Here is a 19,304-nt window from a genome sequence, read left to right on the forward strand (position 1 = left end):
TTTAATTATTTTTAATTACTTCTATCACAAGTTATGAAGATAGATGCCTAATTTTCAAACATCTTCTTAGAAAATACGGCAAAAATACCTTTTTCTAAATTTGATTCTCCATCTAGTTAGGTTTGGGCAATGGGGTACAAATACACAGGCACCAATAAAGATTTAAATCTACGCCTGGCGTACAGCCTATCAGCACAATCATACAGCGAAGAAATGCTGTTCTACCACAGGGAATTAATTCATGTATTTTATATTCCTATACGGAGAAAAAAAATATTTTAAATATTAGATAGATAACAGGCGTAGCAAATTTCATATCCCTTATACTCTGTAACTTTTAATTAAACTGGAGTAACATCATCGGACGTCGAGGCAGAAAACGAAATTCCACCAGTATCACCTCGACGTCCGCCGTTCCACAACTGAACGTTTTTAAGGCCGTTCCTACCGTGCACCTATGTGGAACTTGCCTACTGAAGTATTTCCGAACAATTTCGACTTTGGGTATTTCAAGAAAAGAGCGTACCAATTATTAAAAGGCCGCCAATGCACTCGCGAGGTCTCTGGCATGAGTGTCCATCATCCATGGCAGTAACACTCAATATCAGGTGAGCCTCCTGCCAGTTCTGTATTAAAAAAAATTGGGGATAAAAATGCCCGTATTTGTTTTATATTGATATCACTTTCGGCTTCAAGAGGCGTCGAAACGAATACAGATAAATTAATTAATGTTTCTAACAACGATACGCCATATAAGAATTAAGGAGAATGTACGCACACATTACAGAAAGTGTTAAGTTTGAAACAACCTGTATAAATAGTGATATATCTTCTGTACATCTGCCAGAGTCATGTCGTATCGGTCACTGACACTGATAAAGTGTCCATATTCTTTCATGCACCTCAAAAGATATCACGATGTTATAACGTTTATATTTTGATGATTTTAGTAGATACTAAAACATTTTATATATATCGAATACCCGTATTATCAGGAAATGTTTTGATCGAGCCTTTTGAACTTTAATTGAGATTTAATTTGATTTGTTTTTTATTACTTAATAGTTTAAGTACGAATCTTGTTACGACCATTTGTAGCAGAGCAAGTGCGTAGTGGGGTCGAGGCGCCATCTTGATTTTTGAAAGTGCGTACAGGTATCGCAGGATAGTACAGACTATTCAGTGGAGAGTTGTGGTGATGAGACGTTGGACCGAAGTCTATGTGATTTGTGGTTGAGTAGATTGTGATTTAAAGGAATCAATCTAAATTAAATATTGTACGACAATTATTGGTGTCTTTTGTGCTCGTACTTTACCCACATTACTCCCACTAAGCCAATGACAATGTCGATATCGATAGAGTGACGCTATTTATCGAAGATATATATACATAGGATATATACATCTTATATATATAGGATAGAAAATTCACGCCAAAATGTTTCCTTACCTTAACATAAACAACAGAGTGCGACCTTGACACATTGACGTGCCATAAAAAATTGATAAGAAAATATCCGTTCACTTGTTTGTATGAATATCTAAATCTTTCACAAATTTTTTAAAATAATAATAAGGCAATGCAATGATTATTTCCAATTATATAGAGTAATGCAGTAATTCGGATGGTTTAAGTTATTACTGTGATTAATTGTGTGGCAAATGATGCATGTCACGTTTCTGTAATGTTCCGAATTTAATGACCTGTTATAATTTATATCTGTATTTCGATGTGACGAGAAAATAAGTCGTTATATCAAAAGGATATTCATTATTATTTATTAAAGTTATACTTCTTTTGGCGCGTTAGGGGAAAATGATAAGAGTACATTTTTACGATGCGCGCCCACACCGTCACAAATTACCGACGCCCGCACACCGTGACAAAAAACCGATATCCTGAATATCTGTTCAAACGTCGGTAAAACAGTTTGGGCTGCTAGTTGGCTCTTGCTCTGTTTTATCGACAACTTGCATTGTCTGTCATGGCGTAGTGTTCTTCAGAGTCGTGTTTATTTAAATCAAAATAATGATTTCTATACGAGATAACCCGTTCCATTGTGATAAAAAACATAGTGTTTATTGTAAAATTTTATGATTAGTACATATTATATCGTTTCAATTGGAAGTGACCATTAAAACGGACAAGAAATCGCAACTCGAAGAGGGAAACGTCCCTCTAAGAAGCTCGTGCTCGTGCTCGAAGAAAATTATTTCGTCAAACAAGTATAACTTCTAACGCGTGTACTTAAGTACACATACGTTTTTTTACTACTAAAAGGGAAGTTGGTCTAGTCGACTTAGCGTGCGGCTTTTTTTCTCTGAGGTTTGTATACAATTTGAATGAATAAGTATTACATGTTAGCACATACGAGTTATTGTTAAAAATAGCACATATCTTTAAACGAAAAAACCTATACATCACGTTATCACGTGGTGATTAACGTGCGTTGTCTGCCAACATTATTGCCAGTGAAATGAATTCTTTGTTCTATTTGATATCATGAATCTGAGCATTTTTAACTAATAGCCTAAAGAAGCGATCCTCTAGGCAGTTCGTGCCTTATGCCAAAATATATTTTATATATACCCTTATAAAAATGAACGTTTAACATTTAAACTTTATTTCTTATAACAAAATTATAGTTATTACAATACAATAAATGGATGGACCGATTTTGATGAGAGTTTAAGTGGATTCGAGAATAGTTCAGATTATTTGAAATTTGACGTTTGTTTTTAAATTTGAAATTTTGTGTGGACACACCACACATGTTAAATACATGGTTGGTTATAATAAATCTAATTTGTTTATTTGCTTAACAGTATTCCTACAGCTATTCACTAAATAATATCCAAACAAATACATTGTACACAAAAGCCAAAAAGGGAATACACATTCAAACATAAATAAAGCACAGTTTTACCTATTTATAAAATAATAATAATAATAAATCATTTATTTGCAAGAAAGTTGTACATTTAGATCGATCAATTGTAAAAATCCAATCAAATCAGCACAATACAAAAAAAGGACATGCAAATGTCATATTAATAATTTTAATTACGTCATGTAATAAGAACATTAACACAATGTCATAATAATTAGTTAATTGTCATAATAAAGTTAAACTATTTATAATTAATTATTGTCCAAATACTCGACCACGCTATAGAGAAAGCTTCTAAATGATAAACATATCGTGTAATAGTTGTTACAAATATAACCTACCCATTTTAAATATCGCTTACAATAAGAGAAAACAAAGCTAAAAATACCAAAGGTCAGACATTCCAACTATGTTCGTTTTAATTTGCTCTCAATGCAATTCCTGAATCGCCTGAACAATTTTTCAATCGCCTTTTTAATCTGAATGAATATTATTTTCATTTATAAAAACTTTTAAATCTAATTGGCGGAGTCGAGTACTTTGAATTTCTTTAAAACTTATAACTAGTATTAAAATTGTATCGACAAACTATACTATTAAAATTATTAACTTAGGCCTTTTTGTATAGACTTTTTTTGTAATATCAAACGGGCAGGAGGCTCACCTGATGATAAGTGATACCGCACATGGACACTCGCATTGCCAGAAGGCTCGCAAGTGCGCTGTCAGCCCTTTAAGAATTGGTAGGGTATTTTCTTGAAGGACCCTAACTCGAATTAGTTCGGAGTTCGAAATACTTTAGTGGGCAGGTGGTTAAAAGCTGCCATAAGAAACGCTCAGTTGTGGAACGACGGACGTCGAGGTGATACGGATGGTATTGTATCTAAGCGTGAGTTCCTTGTCTGTGTTGTGATGGGTTTGTCTATGTGTGTACCATTTATTCCTGAGGAACACCTGTACAGTCAGTACACCTGAATTTACAGGGTCTATAAAAAAATCTAAATAAAGCAAATGTATTGGGGAATTTTGTCGTGAATTTTCGATTATTATTCAAAGGAAAATTAGCCTAAATTTAATAGCACTATGTAGCGTGATATTCGAAAACGAAGTACAACCCTCAAGTGACCCCAATATGTCAAAATCCAATATATGTTTGGCATTTGAGAGTCAGACTTAGCGCTAATTATCATTATAGACTTACCCGACAATTTTGATGTGTTTTTATTTTATATTAGTCTGTGGATCACAATCCATTACAATAATAGAAAGCCGCTCTCCATTTGAAAGATTGAACGTGAACAAACAAGACGTTTCCTTTCATTTAGCTAATGTAAATCTTTATATCTTATTACGTGATTTTTCTTGAATAGAATCTTGTGAAAAGAAAAGCATCAAATATACAATCTTTATAAAATCATACAAGATTAGAGTAATCGCGTATAAATAAAAAGGTGATATATATGTCGCGTATAATTTAGGTGAAAAACATTTTTTTTAAATATATTAAGGAATATTTGTTATATTATACACACGTTCGTCCATCTGTGGCCTTAGCGCTCCATAGCGCTAGGTAAGACGTGTGTGTCAATAATAATAATTGGATTTGACGAACAGCATTACTATTCTGTAACTCACTTTTCGAACTCACGCAGCGGTTTTCACAGCGGCGGTCGCGCTCAAATCAGTCGTAAAGCATTCATTTTACAATTTGGCATTCTAATAAACAATAAACTACAAGCTCCCTGCTTATCATAAAATGATTGCTTCACGACTGATTTGAGCGCGACCGCCGCTGCGAAAACCGCTGTGAGAGTTCGAAAAGTGAGTTACAGAATCGCAAGGCAGTAATCATATAAGGTGGGCTAAAAAGTTCGTAGGCTGACACATAAATTAATTTTTATTTATGCGCGATAAAAATCTACTAGTTAATTTATATAATTTTTAGTTAGGCCTAACCCTTAAAAAATACGTGCATAAATTTTACTACAGCGTTTAGTTTGTGAGATAGTATTTTCAGTGAAGGTACTTTTGTTTGGAATTGATGATACTGTCTTCATCGTTTAGACAAGAGCTTGCACATAGAAACAAAAATTAATTAGCGCGCAGACGTTCCAAATCTCAAGTTTTCGAATTGACTATACAAATCAAAATATTCATTCATATAGGTGACATACGTACCAATTTTTGAAAGGCCGGCAACGCACTTGCGAGCCTTCTGTCATTATGAGTGTCCATGGGCGGCGGTATCACTTAAAATCAGGTGAGCCTACTGCCCGTTTGCCTCCTATTACATAAAAAAAATATACACCTATGAATGTCAATTAAAAACACTGGTCACATTATGATAGATTGTGTCAGGTGAGACGAGCTAGATTCGTGTCAAAATAACGAAAGGGTGACATTTATTAAAGCTAATAATAAATAAGTTATGATTTCAGACCAGAATGTTTAAGTTTATTTCTCCAAGGAAATAACGGCCTACTTCACGTTGGTACAGTCGCCAATAAAAGTGCAAAATAGCAACTGTTAAGCCTAACCTAACTTATTTACCATGGAGAGTGCTCAGAGGAGTTGTTCGGATTAATACCTGCAGCTAAATTTCACCATCGGGCGTCGAGGCAGAATACGAAATTCCACCCACGCCGACGTAAATCGTTCCACAACTGAGCGTTTCTTAAGGCAGTTTTTACCACGCACCACCACTATGTGGAACCAGTTGTCTACTTAAGTATTTCCGAACCAATTCGACATAGGGTCCTTCAAGAAAAGAGTGTACCATATCTTAAAGGCCGGCAACGCACTCGCGAGCCCTCAGGCATTGAGAGTGTCCATGGGCAGTAACACCTAACATCAGGTGAGCCTGCACGTTTGCCCCCTGTTCTATAAAAAAGAACTAACTTGTTTTTACATTCCTATTTAGTGGTAATTTGTAATACACCGCACTTTTGACTATTTGATATTTTAAACCGCCAATGCACTTTTTAATTATCGCCTGATGCTACTATACAGTAGCATCTGGCAACATGCATCAAGATGAGGCTGTGGCTGAGAAGCTAGGCAGAAAGGGAGTGTCAAAATCACCTCTTCCCAAAAAAAAAAAAAGGATTTTATTTACTTAAAAGGTTTGGTTTGTTTTATCCCACCGAGCCCAGCTGAAAACTGCTCCGGAAATATCCTCATGATATTTATAGAGGAGTCGAAGGCCGCTGGCCGGCGTTACCTCTTGTGATTTTTATCTCAGTGACATATATGACAATCTTGCGGCTGAATTTTTCCACCTGCGATCTGTGCTCAAACAACAATCAGATAGCCCATCCCGGGATATCCTCATGCCAGTCTCGAGCCCCAGAGCACCTGGCTCTTTCAAAGTCGGACAACAAATGAATCACCGTTTTGTTCGGATTTTTCGTGACAGTACTTGTGATATTATGACATGTTTACATTAGCCAGGTTAAAAATAAAACAGCAATCGCTAAGCGTTGGATTTTAATTATTATCCGCTTGTGTTGCTGACTGTACTTGTTTGTTTGCCAGCAACATAGAGGGTGCTTGATGTATGAGGTGGCAAACGATTCATCTCAGTACAAAGACCCAATCTAGGTCGGAGGTAAGGTCAATATTACGTGCAGTGATTGAGGAGAAGTTTTTGGCTCGTGACTTCGCTTGCGTAACTAATTCGTAACCCTACTGGTAACATAAATTACATATAACAAAAAACAATTATTAAATATATAGCCAAAGATGGAATACATAATATATACAAAAAGGTTCAAACATTTAGGAAAGGAAAAATCAACAAAAATTATTAAATACATTTAATTAAGTAATATCTAATTCGGCTGTGTTGTGTGTGGTGTGAAAGTGAGGGTATGTGTGAGGGTGTGTATGTAGGGTTTGCTCATGATGCAGGTGAATTGGCGCTATGGATATTCTTAATACTCATTTTAAGTATATTCCGCGATAGCTTAAACATGTCGAGGCATAAAAAGATATCGTATACAACGATATCTTGTCCGGGGTCCCAATGTCTAGCTTTTACAGCTTTTGCTAGAGGTTATATATCTATATCTTGTTCATAAATTTATATTTTATTTGTGAACGAATTGCTGTTTGAAACAGGCAAGTTCCGTATTTTATTTTTCAAAATCAACGACATCTTACCAGCTCGGTATGCGTAGCGTCTAGGGCCGTTAAAGTATTACGCAATTTATCCCCCCCCCCCTCCTCTTGTCAGCTAAAGTAAGCGAAACTCTCAAAAATAATAGTAGGTACCTACACGTATTAATTTTTTCTAGGAATCCTCGAAAATGCATTGCGTTAGCAAGCATAGACTATGTGTGGGTAATATGTGTAAAAAAGTAAATAATTACTGTACGTCAACAGTAATTATCACAGAATAAGAAAATCAAAAATCCCCCTATAGTGCTTACGTAATACTTGAACGGGCCCTCTACACTCATTGCAGAAACCTGGTAACATTACCTAATTTACAAATTACTCGCTAAAAAAATATTGTATATTTTGATACCTGCATTAACATTGTAATCATAGAAGATTGAAATAATAATTCTTAAGTTCCTCGACAATATTTTATAAGTAAAAAACGTGAGAAACGAGCAGAAGTAAGGACGTTTCAGACGATCGTTTTAGCAGGAAATTAATGATATTAAAGAAAGGTTTTCAGAATATTAAACAATAAAACTGAAGATTCAACTGTTTCGAAATTTAAAAAGCCTTGATAACAAGGAACAGAAAATTTGGTATCCATAGCCATTTAAGGTATTTTTTAAATTGATTTCTTTCACACACGATTAATTCACACACACTTACACATATTCACACACTCGTGCTTTAGTTAGTTTAGTCATAGTATGAAGTCATCTTTTTATTTTTCTGTCCGCGATGGAAAGGATTTTGTTTTTTTTTTATGGCTATAGTTTTAACTTTATGCTAGCCCAAGTTGCGGATTTTCTAGTTATATCCACAGACTTCTACCTAAGTTTTAAACAGAAACGCTCTGTATATGAATTGCCATTGCAGCGGAAAGTGTTGTCATTAAGATAAGACCAGGTTGAGTCTCTCATTTACAACGCCCTACAGAAAACGATAGCGTGATACCGAATGATCACTTCACACAATTTCTACAAAGCTTGAACATTTAATTCTCTTGAACGTTTGTGAAGTGTGTTTTTTTTATTATCAAAAATATAACGTGACTCTTTTAAATATATTTTTTTAAATATATTTTTTAAATCAATCAGCTTATACCGCAATTAAAATTTGACAGTTGTTTGACAGTTCCTGCATAGTCTCCTAATAAATTCGTAAGTGAGTTTCCTGGAAGATATTTTTTACTGCTAGTTATGTAATGTGAATTCAACAAAATACATGCGCATGTGCATGTGTCTAGGTGTGTGCATTTTCATAAGCCTTTAATTAATTTCTTACCTTCATACAGCCAGTCTGGTACTCCATTATGAATGGTCCCCGGAATACCGGTTTCTGTGACCCGATACCCCGTTGAGGAGCGCGGGGCAGGTCTATAATAGATATCGTAGTCTTTGACCGTAATCAGGCCGTGTCCCTTTGGGGTCCACATTGCGAGGATGAGTAGGGGACCCTCGGAGATCACACCGCCACCAACTTCATCTGGCAGAGGTGTTAGAGGATACGATTCTCTGTGAACAATTAAAGTAAAAAAAAATAGAAAAATGTTTCTTACGAATAATAACAGTATTTTAGTGTTTTTTTAAATAAACTTCTGTCCATTTAAACAAAATTAACTAATTTTTATTTAGAGGGTAAAGAGTTCGACTGCTCTTCAGCAATTGGCTGCCACATGGAGTGCCCCAGTTTGATGATTTGATTAAAAGTCATTTTACTTAAAATTTATAATACAACGCGCGTGTCTTAATATAAATATTATTTAGTGTTTTAATATATTAGGTTCTTACATATGAAATTGGCGTTTTGTATGGGAGGACAAAAAGTAGGAGTAGAAGTAAGGAGTGATTCTTTTGTGATTTTTGGTTGAATAAATATATAGTATTGCGTTTTTTAAAGTAGTATTTCGACTCTCATCCTTGAAATCGTAGGTTCGATCCCCAGTCATTCTCTAATTGACTTTCTGTCTATACATATAACACCCGTTCATACGGTGAAGGAAAAATTCGGGAGGAAACCGTGATGTCTTAAATCCAAAGATCGACGATTTGTGTCAGATAGGGGGCTATGAAATAAAATAAATTATCGTAGTGAGCCTGCCCGATAGTTTTGAGATAATCCCTCCCACCCACCTTGAACCTTTGATCCTACCCGTAGGGCTCCGTCTGTTACCTTAGGGCTCTTAGTGCAGACATCCCGTACTTAATTATATATTCACTATTTATATGCTAGGGTACGTAGGGCTTTGGGATCCGTAGGTTCTTAAATCTTACCCTCTCATATATTTGGAAGAAATTCCAAATAATATTTATTTAAATTAGATAATAGGACAACAGAGCACCACTCTTGCAATAATAAGGTAAGTATATTATGTGATAAAATTCATTCCCAAAATATTATTGTGGTTCATCAAAATATACAGGGGATGAAAAATAAAGAATTAGAAATTGAACTATTCTTGAATAGTCAAAAAATAGACTTTTTGTGCATAACAGAGCACTGGCTAAAAAAATATGAAGTTTTGTTTAATTTTTGTAACCACAGGGTTGGTAGTGTGTTTTGCAGAGAAAATGCAATTCATGGTGGCTCATTAATCCTAATAAGTAAAAAACTTAAATGCAAAGAAAGAAAGGATATTATCAGCCTCTCTGTAGAACTAACTATTGAAATCTCCTGTGTGGAACTGGAGCAATTCATTGTTGTATGTCTATATTGTCCTCCATCAGCTGTCTATAATAATGTTGAAAATGTATTAGAGGAGATATTGTGTAAATTAGTAAAGTGTAATAAAGGGCTAATTGTGTGTGGGGACTTTAATGTCAATTTACTTTGTCATTCTAATTCAAGTGTACGCATACTTAGTCTTTTTCGTTCATACAATTTAATAAATCAATTTCATTCACCCACAAGAATAACAGCTAGCACCGCAACTTGTATAGATAACATATATAGTGACATAGCCCCTTTGAATGTTTGTATTTTCAATAGATTTAAATCTGATCACACTGGTCAATGGTTTGAATTCCAATTAAGGAAACAAAAAACATGTAAAAAGAAGAAAATTGTGATAACTCCTATTACAAATGACCGTTTGGACAGATTTAGAGAAGCATTGGTCTATAGAATGCCATTTCTGTGTGGCAACTCATCCCCTAATAATTTATACAATACTTTTTTTGGATCATTTATTGATGAATTCAAGAAAGTATTTACTCAAAAGACTTTATTGGTCTCTGAGAAAACAAGTTTCTGTGACTGGGCAAATGAGGAGTTACACAGGAAAAGGTTAAAATTATATGAAATCTATGACGAAATGCAATATAACACTAGTGTGGAATTTAGGGAATATGTTAGGTTGTATTCAAATAATTTCAAAAAAGATTGCAAAACTGCAAAGTCTCAATATTTAAGTTCAAAAATAAAAAATAGCATGGATAAAGTAAAAGCTACCTGGAAAATAATAAATGAAGAATCAGGTAAAACGTCTGACAAACGAACTGATTATATGTTAAAAGTTAAAGGGAAGTTAATAAAATCTGACCCAGAGGTAGCTTCTTCTTTTGAAGAGTTCTTTACAAATGTACCACTAAATACGACCAAGTCCCTAGATTCTTCACCTGCTGCTGCGATCTCATTGCTAGAAAAATGTGTACCTGAATGTAATATTAAATTTCAGTTTAAACATATAACTTGTAATGATATCGTTAAAACTTTTAAGCTTATTAATTTAAAAAAAAGTAAAGATATATGGGGTATGTCAACAGTCATTTTAAATTCCGTTATTAATGTAATAAGCTCTGAATTGTCTATAATTTTTAACAGCTGTATCGATTGTGGAGTCTTTCCGGACGAAATGAAATTAAGTAAGATTACACCGTTGTTCAAGGCAGGTAGTGAGTCTGATCCGTCAAACTTCAGACCTGTTTCCGTGCTCCCTGCGTTGAGCAAAGTTTTTGAAAAGATAATGCTAGACCAGCTTTCTTTACATTTTAATAAAAATAAACTCTTACATAATAAACAGTATGGTTTCACTAAGGGTCGCTCCACAATCGATGCCGGTGTGAAGTTGATTTCGGACATATTTAACGCCTGGGAAGAATCATATGATGGAGTCGGCGTCTTTTGTGACCTGTCAAAGGCCTTTGACTGTGTTCATCCTGATATACTCGTTGGAAAGCTTCAACACTATGGCGTTGATGGCAAAGCTTCCAGCCTGATGAATTCATATTTAAAGGGAAGGATCCAAAGAGTTCATGTCAATGGAGTCACCTCTCCGGGTTCGCAGGTATCAATGGGCGTCCCCCAAGGATCGATTCTCGGGCCTTTCTTATTTCTGATTTACATAAATGACCTCCCATTCTTTGTCAACGAAGTTCATGAGATGGTATTGTTTGCTGATGACACTTCACTTCTATTTAAAGTGAATAGGAATAACGTATTATTGGACGATGTAAACAATTCTATCTCTCGTATAGTTAACTGGTTTAATGTAAATAACTTATTGCTTAATGAGAATAAAACAAAATGTATTAGATTTACAACTACTAGCGTAAAGCGAGATATTGGTAACCTGAAAATTAAGGACAGTGAACTAAACTTTGTTGACAAAACTGTTTTTCTAGGCATAACAATAGATAGTAAACTCCAATGGGGCCCACACATAGAGACTCTTTCGAATAGGCTGAGCTCTGCAGCATATGCAGTAAAGAAAATCCGACAGTTTACTGATGAGGACACGGCTAAAATTGTGTATCATAGCTACTTTCATAGCGTTATGTCGTACGGCATTTTATTGTGGGGTGCTGCTGCAGAGGTTCAATCCATATTTGTGCTGCAGAAGCGGGCTGTTCGGGGTATTTGTTGTGTTTCTCCGAGGGAGTCGGTACGGAATAAGTTTAAGGAATTAAATATTATGACACTATCTGGTCAATATATTCTTGAAGCCTTGTTGTATGTCCAAAAAAATATAAACGATTTTAAAACAAATGGTGACTTTCACCAGTATAATACGCGAAATAGAACTAATTTGAGTGTACGACCAACCAGGCTCCAAAAGATAAATCACTCCTTATATGGAAATTGTATTCGTTTTTACAACAAACTCCCAAGCGCAATTAGAGAATTATCACTAAATAAATTCAAAGTCCTCGTTAAACGAAAATTAATCAACAAAGCTTTTTATAAATTTGAGGACTACTTAAATGATCCTAATCCTTGGGATTGAATTGCTCCAGTTCAAACAATTTGTATGACAATACTTGGCGATTAAAAAGAGTGGCGGAAAGTTTCTTGCCAGTTCTTCTTACCCGCTCTACGCCCTTGACTTGCGAACTGGTAGTAAATGTAAATTTACGATTAATTTAACTTGACTATTCAAAAGTGTACTTAGTTACCTACTTGAATAAAGATATTTTGAGTTTGAGTTTGAGTTTGAGAATTTAGTTAGTAGTCTCATATATCTACATATACTATACAGATACTCCTGACATTTAATACAGATAAATTTAACCACATATTTCACAGTCCACTGGCTGGCAACCTATAAATTGGTCCTTCGAGCCTCTCACGTCATATGCACTGGATATTATTATTAATTTCCATCAATGTGTAGTTTATCTTTTCATTATATTATCTTAAAACAAACAGCAAAGCAAATGAAATATTTTAATTTACCAGAATATCTAGTAATAGGCTAGGGCTAATATTTATATATCTCTATTATCTGTGATTTTTAAATACATAATTATTCCTAACTTATCATTTTACCACTAAAGAATTCTCTAATCAATGTGAAATTCCCATAAAATAGTCGTAAAGATTCAAATAAATATAAAAAGTAAAACAACTGAATAGTTAACAAAGCATTCCATTTTTAAATTCTAACAGTTGACAATTTCGAAATGGGCATTTTATAACAAATGGAGTGAAATGAACTCCTACACTACCTTGAAAGAAATACAACCTCGGCATATCAAAGATAAGGTATGCTTACTTAAAATACACAGTGCAGTACTGCGGCGACATTATTTCCGAACGTTAGGGCTGGTACAAATAATTTACAGAAATTTTATAATACTAAAAGCGTATAAGGAGTTAAGGTTTTTACGTGTATTACGTCCACAGTATATATGTGTTTGTGATTAAAATCCTACATGTTTTATGTGTGTTCATGTGGATTTGAGAATGTTTTGATTTTCAATTAGATATTGTTTTTATTAACGCTAGCTAACTACTAGTCAAAACTAGTACAAAAACATTGGAAGGCCTCTGTAAAAAATGCATTGTTACCGCGCCGTCGTGAAATACTAGACAATATGATAAAGATGGAATCACGTGTTGTATCTGGTCTAAACTCGAACTATAATATAATAACTTGTTCATCCACTACAGTAGCCCAACAATTAATTTAAAATATTAATTTACCCAATACACAAATTAATTAAAAAAGTCGTTGTTTTAAACAGATAGGTATATAATTTTTTGGAAGCTTGATTGTGCAAACTTGGCTTTGGCCAAAATTATTTACAAGACATTTATTTCGGACACAAAACACTAGGAGTTTAATATCAGTTAGCTATGATTCAACTTCAGTATTTAGAAATTTTCACTGTTCAAGCATATAATATATATAGTAAATAGCCAAATACATATTTACTCGCCCTCCAGTATTGCCAAAAGTAAGCCTATAAAAAACTCCCTTTTACACATAACATTTTCAATTCATAAACTCTTCGAAGACAACCATAACATACGAGTAGCAGATGTAAACTGCACATCTACGTATATTCTTTAAGCGATGAATAACGACCCTCGAGACTTATATTGAAAATGTACCTATATTTGTTGTATCGTTATGAGTAGAGAATTTGTACATTAAATATGAAAAGAGGTATTCTTTAATATTGTGGTTGGTAAACTAAAGGAAGGTTTTTGTGTGTGAGTACAGCCTTCTTTAATAAAATAGAAAACTTTTCAGAGAACAGAGTGAGAATGTAAAATGGCGAAAGTATGTATTTGATTGTAATTGGCCTCGTGAGATGTGTGCCAATCACAATCCTTCATAACGTGCTAGCTAGGAGAAGATTTTTGAAAAATGTAAAGTGACGAACGTATGCATTGTAATTGGTCACGTGAGATTTTTTATGTAAAAGGAGGCAAATGGGCAGGAGGCTCATCTGATATTACATGGTACTGTCGCCCATGGACATATTAGTCATGTATATTTGTATATTCTTCGCAAATATAAAAGAATAAACAGTACTTACTATCAATTTAAAAAAAAAACATTGTTAAGTGCCTATCTGATACTTAATGCTCTATTTTACTAGTAATTTTTTTCATAACAATAAGTATAAAAAATATTATTAAAATCTAAAATTGGAAGTATAGTATTAATATTATTTTTTTGTAACATTATAGTAATATACGTATATATGTGGTGAACTTTAATAAATAAATCTGCATAAATTGTGTAAGAACTATAAAAGTACAAAATTAATAGTTTTTCATAAAGATAAAACTGTACTGACTACAACATTATTACAAGAATATATGCCTTTTAACAGCTAAATATCTATTTAATAATTATAACTATTTTACATAACGCAGTCTATGAGATAAACATGTGACACTGGGAGTTCATTGACCGCTTAAAGATTATAAATCTACGTAACTAAGCGTTTCATTAGGTAAACAGCAAAGTAAACGAATATTTAATAAATTTGTTGGAGGCACGTATATGCCAGCACCTTCGTGTTTTACCAGATTTAGGATTAGATTACTTAAAAAATAATACGAAAGTTTTTAACATAATTTGGTTCATTGGACATAGGGTCCTTCAAGAAAAGAGCGCCACGAGCCTTCTGCCATTGAGAGTGTCCATGGGTATGACTTAACATCAGGTGAGTCTCCGGCCCTCTGTAACTTCTAGTAGCGATACCGACAGTTTCTCCCACGTTAAATATTATGAATTTACCTCTTTTTATTGTCGCTTTATCGTTTCTTTAAGTTTTAAACTTTAATTATTTTAGTTTGAATTGTATGGTGGTTAAGTATTCTTAAATTTTCTAATTTTCCGCGCAATTTTCTTAATTTTTTCTTTCACAAGAACCTTTTCCTGACAATAAAAAAAACAAGAAAAAAAATAGCGATATCGGTCCAGCCGTTCACGCGTGATGCTGTGACCAAGGAAAATAGGGATTCATTTTTATCATACCATGTATAGATTTCCATTTTATTTTGATTTTCGCTGGTTTCCTCACGATGCCCTAGAAGGGATTGAGTAATAAGGCGCATAATGTAATATACGTTTTATTTATTTAGTAAATCATGCAATTAAGTGTGAATTAACAGACAGTAATCGGATTTTGTTTTCACATTTGATATCGTCAGTATGTGTTTTCTTCTCATACGACCAAGTTTTAATTGCGCACATTAAAAGATCCATTAATGCAACCTTAAGAGACCACGCTACATAACGATCATTCCAGAACGATAAAACTAGCGTGGAATTATAATGCATAAAGTTTTAAAATCAGCTTGAAAGTTCATTTTTAAAGCGTCATTACAGCGCGATTGTAGATAAAGCGCTTAAGATTCGTGGGATTTCAAGCAAATTTCAGTTTCCACAGAATCGTAGCAAATTGAATAAAGATTTTGTAATATTTTAGAGCTCATTTCTAACTTTAATTCTAATAGGATCAACTTCGTGTTATTAATTACTGTTCTAGATTCGTTTTTCTTTGTAATTTTACAGGCTATAATATCACCAGGAGATGTAATAATCACTTTTAATTCACGGAAATTAGCATACATACCGTCTGCAGAGGTACATATGTATTTTTACAATGTAAAGAAATAATTCTATGTCTTATATTAGATTCTTTAGATTATTAATTATTATGTGTTAACTGATGTTTGACTGTGGAAAAGACGCTAGTTTTGGACTGTCATTTAAATTATTATAATTCGATTTTGTTATGTTAGACCATTTTGCATTATAAAAATAGGATAGAAGTGATTGTGTGATGAGTGTTTTTAAGTAAAATAACAACTTACATTTGAGTTTAATTCATCGTATATACCTATATATTATATATATTTAAACTAAAAGTACAGAAACACCAAAAAACCATTAAGGATGGTGCCAAATTTCAATTCCTAATAAACTAAAGAGTTAAAAACATACTATTAATACAATTTTTTTTACCTAAATACCTTTATTACAGATTCCGGCAAACATCTTGAACAAATATCCTTGCCTGCGCTGAAGCAATTTTTAGGTATCACTGGACGAGAGAGTGACATGTCGATCGCGTGATTGGTAAATCAGTTGACGTTTGTGTCCCGCGTTGCGCAAACTTTCCCCCACTCCCTTATTTAGTGCTCAAGAAGTTTGCCGGTATCTGTACCCTTACAATTTTCGGGTGTTATTTTAAAATTTCAAGTAGGTGATAAGTTATTATTTCTGTCACACATTGATTTTTAGGTATAATGCCGCTTTCCTCACAATATTTTCCATTACAAGCATTCCTAATAAATATATGGGGTATATATCGATTATAATTCATTGTTTATCGAGTTCCTATCCAATGCACATAACAATGGCTCAAATTTAGGCGCGATACATATTATGCCAGCTCACTGGTCCGAATGATCGCCCAAATTGTTCGCTAAATATATTTGAAGGTTTAGTTAGTGGAAAATGAGAGATCAATGGTGTATAATGCGCTTATGTTTTATACTCTATAGAGTCCTATTTTTGGAAAAATAACGTTGAAAATGATTGATTATTTGCGTGAAACATTATAATTAATATTAATTTGATAACGTAATAATATAATTTAATAATGTGATGATGGAGTGATAAAATAATATAAGAATTGACTATTATGACTCATAATGTAATTGTAACTTCTATTCTATCTTTTAAGACAAATTTGCATTATGTGTTGCAGAATATGCGAACTTTCGATTATACCACCATAACTCTCACCATAATTCTGTGTGTTCTCGTGTTAATATTTTTCACAATAGTAAATACTATAATGCAATAGTAAATTCATAAATATGAATTTAATACGATTACTCGCGGTGAAGACTTGCAACATGAATGACTTTATTTTTTTGTCATTAAATTTAATATAATATGTATACTGTATGTAATAAATATTTAGTAAACCAGCACTGAAGATGCCACTAAAATGCTGTGTACATATGTAATTGGACTTCAGGTTTACAAATGTTGTTTAGTTTATAATAACTTTATGTATTTAATCAATCTGTTTTCTGTTTCTGTACCAAAAATATACATTTTTAATAGAAATAAATTTTTTGTACCATATTCTTGCAATAAATTATTATTATTATTATTTAAAAAAAGTTAGGCACACCTGCATCGGCGGGGAGTTTGCGAGTGCGTTGCCGGCCTTTAAGAAAAGGATACGCTTTTCCCGGTTCCCTTAAATAAGTTTAATAAATCATAAGACGTTGCATTGACAGTATTTAATTTAATTTATTTTCGTATGTAAATTTGAAACAGAAAATTTTGTCTAACATTTTAGTTTAGAAGGTTTTCCCATTTTCGAACGGAGTGCATTCTAAATTTAAAATAGAGAAACCGCAAAATTTTACCGGACATATAAAATTCAAGATTAGTTTCAGTTGAAGCGGAAGCTTGAAAATAAATTTTAAAATTTCATTCGACTTCCGTAGGCGCCGCCCGGGGTTGCTATATTCAATCTGGGTATTTCCGTATTTTTATATTCAACGAAGACAAAATCTAAGACTGGAACCCTTTTTCTTGATATTTCCGGAACCTAATAAACTGCTGCAATTTTGCAACATCCGGCTTAGACGTAGTCGAATATTTTTCTAAGATAAGAAGGAAGTAGAGGAGGAGAAACGTAGAACTTTCTCAATAAACACTATAAAATAGCAGAAAGAATATAGTTTTGAGTACTAAAATTTTGGTTGTTTTATATGATACATTACAAGTTTGAATATACATATATATTTATTTATTTATTTGGATTACATATATAGGATTATAGACTATACAGACAGTCTACTAATATTAAATAAATGAGCATATTGATATAGCCTATGGTTTTAGTTTCATGGTAACACAGTGACTGTCGCCATTTTGTCAACATTTTTAGTATTTTTATTAGCGTTATAAAGCTTCACAAAATTCCGAAGTACCATTAATTAAACACTATATATGCAATATACAATTTTGACTTGTCTAATTAGAAGTGATTTCAAAGTACAAATTGACAGATTCATTCCTAAACGTTAATTAAAACTTAATTCCCGAGTACCACGAATTCGGCAATTAGAACGTGTAGGGTTGACACTCTTGACTGTTTCAACTTCCAATATTTGTAAGTGGGTTTCTCTGATTATTTTATTCAAACGTAGTATTATTAATTCAAACATCATGTTTAAAAAATTTCGTGTTTATAACCAAACTCCTTCAAAACGACTTGACCGATTGTTAGTATATACGGTAGGTCTGAGAATAGATTACACTGTATTTTATACTGCTAATTGATATTGGGCCACCTAAAAAAAATATTTGTGGTTCGGAATCAAAAATACATGCTAAAATTTTTTGAACCATGTCCTCTAATCCCCAATAGCAATTTTACCTAGTTTCAATAGGTATAAAGGATTTCTGCTAGAAAAAAACTAGTTTTGTTAAATTGTCGAAAATCATTAAAAAGGGATAACCTTATTTTATACACAATAGTATATGATGAAGATGCTCTTTGAATGAAAAATATATTGATTTTGTATTAGAGGCTCTATAGCGTGTTTTGTACCATAAGTTTTGACAACAATTATAATTAACTGTTCTTATTATTATGGCATCATGATAATTAATATCACATTTGCATGCCTATTTTATGTGCTGATTGTGCGGTTATATTTAAACTAATCAATCTGCATGTACCTCTTTCTTTGCAACGATTTATTATTATTATTACATATTTTATATGTTTTAGAAAAAAGTTGCGGACATCATGTAAGGAAAGGTAAAAGATATTGGATGCCACGTGATGTTCTAATTACGCTTTATAATTAGTTTGCCAGGTCAACATTCAACTCTGTTGGTATTTTGAATTTATATATATTATTCATAACATAGTATGTTTAATTATTTTCATTTTTTACTATGTTGAAAAAGATTTTTTTATCATACTGTATTTGTAATTGATTTATTTTATGTTAATATCATATACAATA

The 19,304-nt window shown here is 33.1% G+C and overlaps 1 protein-coding gene across 2 annotated transcripts in view; it reads right to left on the reverse strand.

Moving 5' to 3' along the window:
* The window catches only part of LOC125050348 (dipeptidyl aminopeptidase-like protein 6), a 142,052-nt gene that overhangs the window by 20,086 nt on the left and 102,662 nt on the right, over positions 1 to 19,304 (reverse strand). For both annotated transcript variants that reach the window (XM_047650118.1, XM_047650117.1), the window contains exon 6: positions 8,340 to 8,569. In XM_047650118.1, the coding sequence (XP_047506074.1) occupies positions 8,340 to 8,569 (230 nt within the window). The remainder of the gene's footprint in view (positions 1 to 8,339; positions 8,570 to 19,304) is intronic.

Source organism: Pieris napi, chromosome 6 (genome assembly GCF_905475465.1).
Source record: "Pieris napi chromosome 6, ilPieNapi1.2, whole genome shotgun sequence".
Lineage (NCBI taxonomy): Eukaryota > Metazoa > Arthropoda > Insecta > Lepidoptera > Pieridae > Pieris > Pieris napi.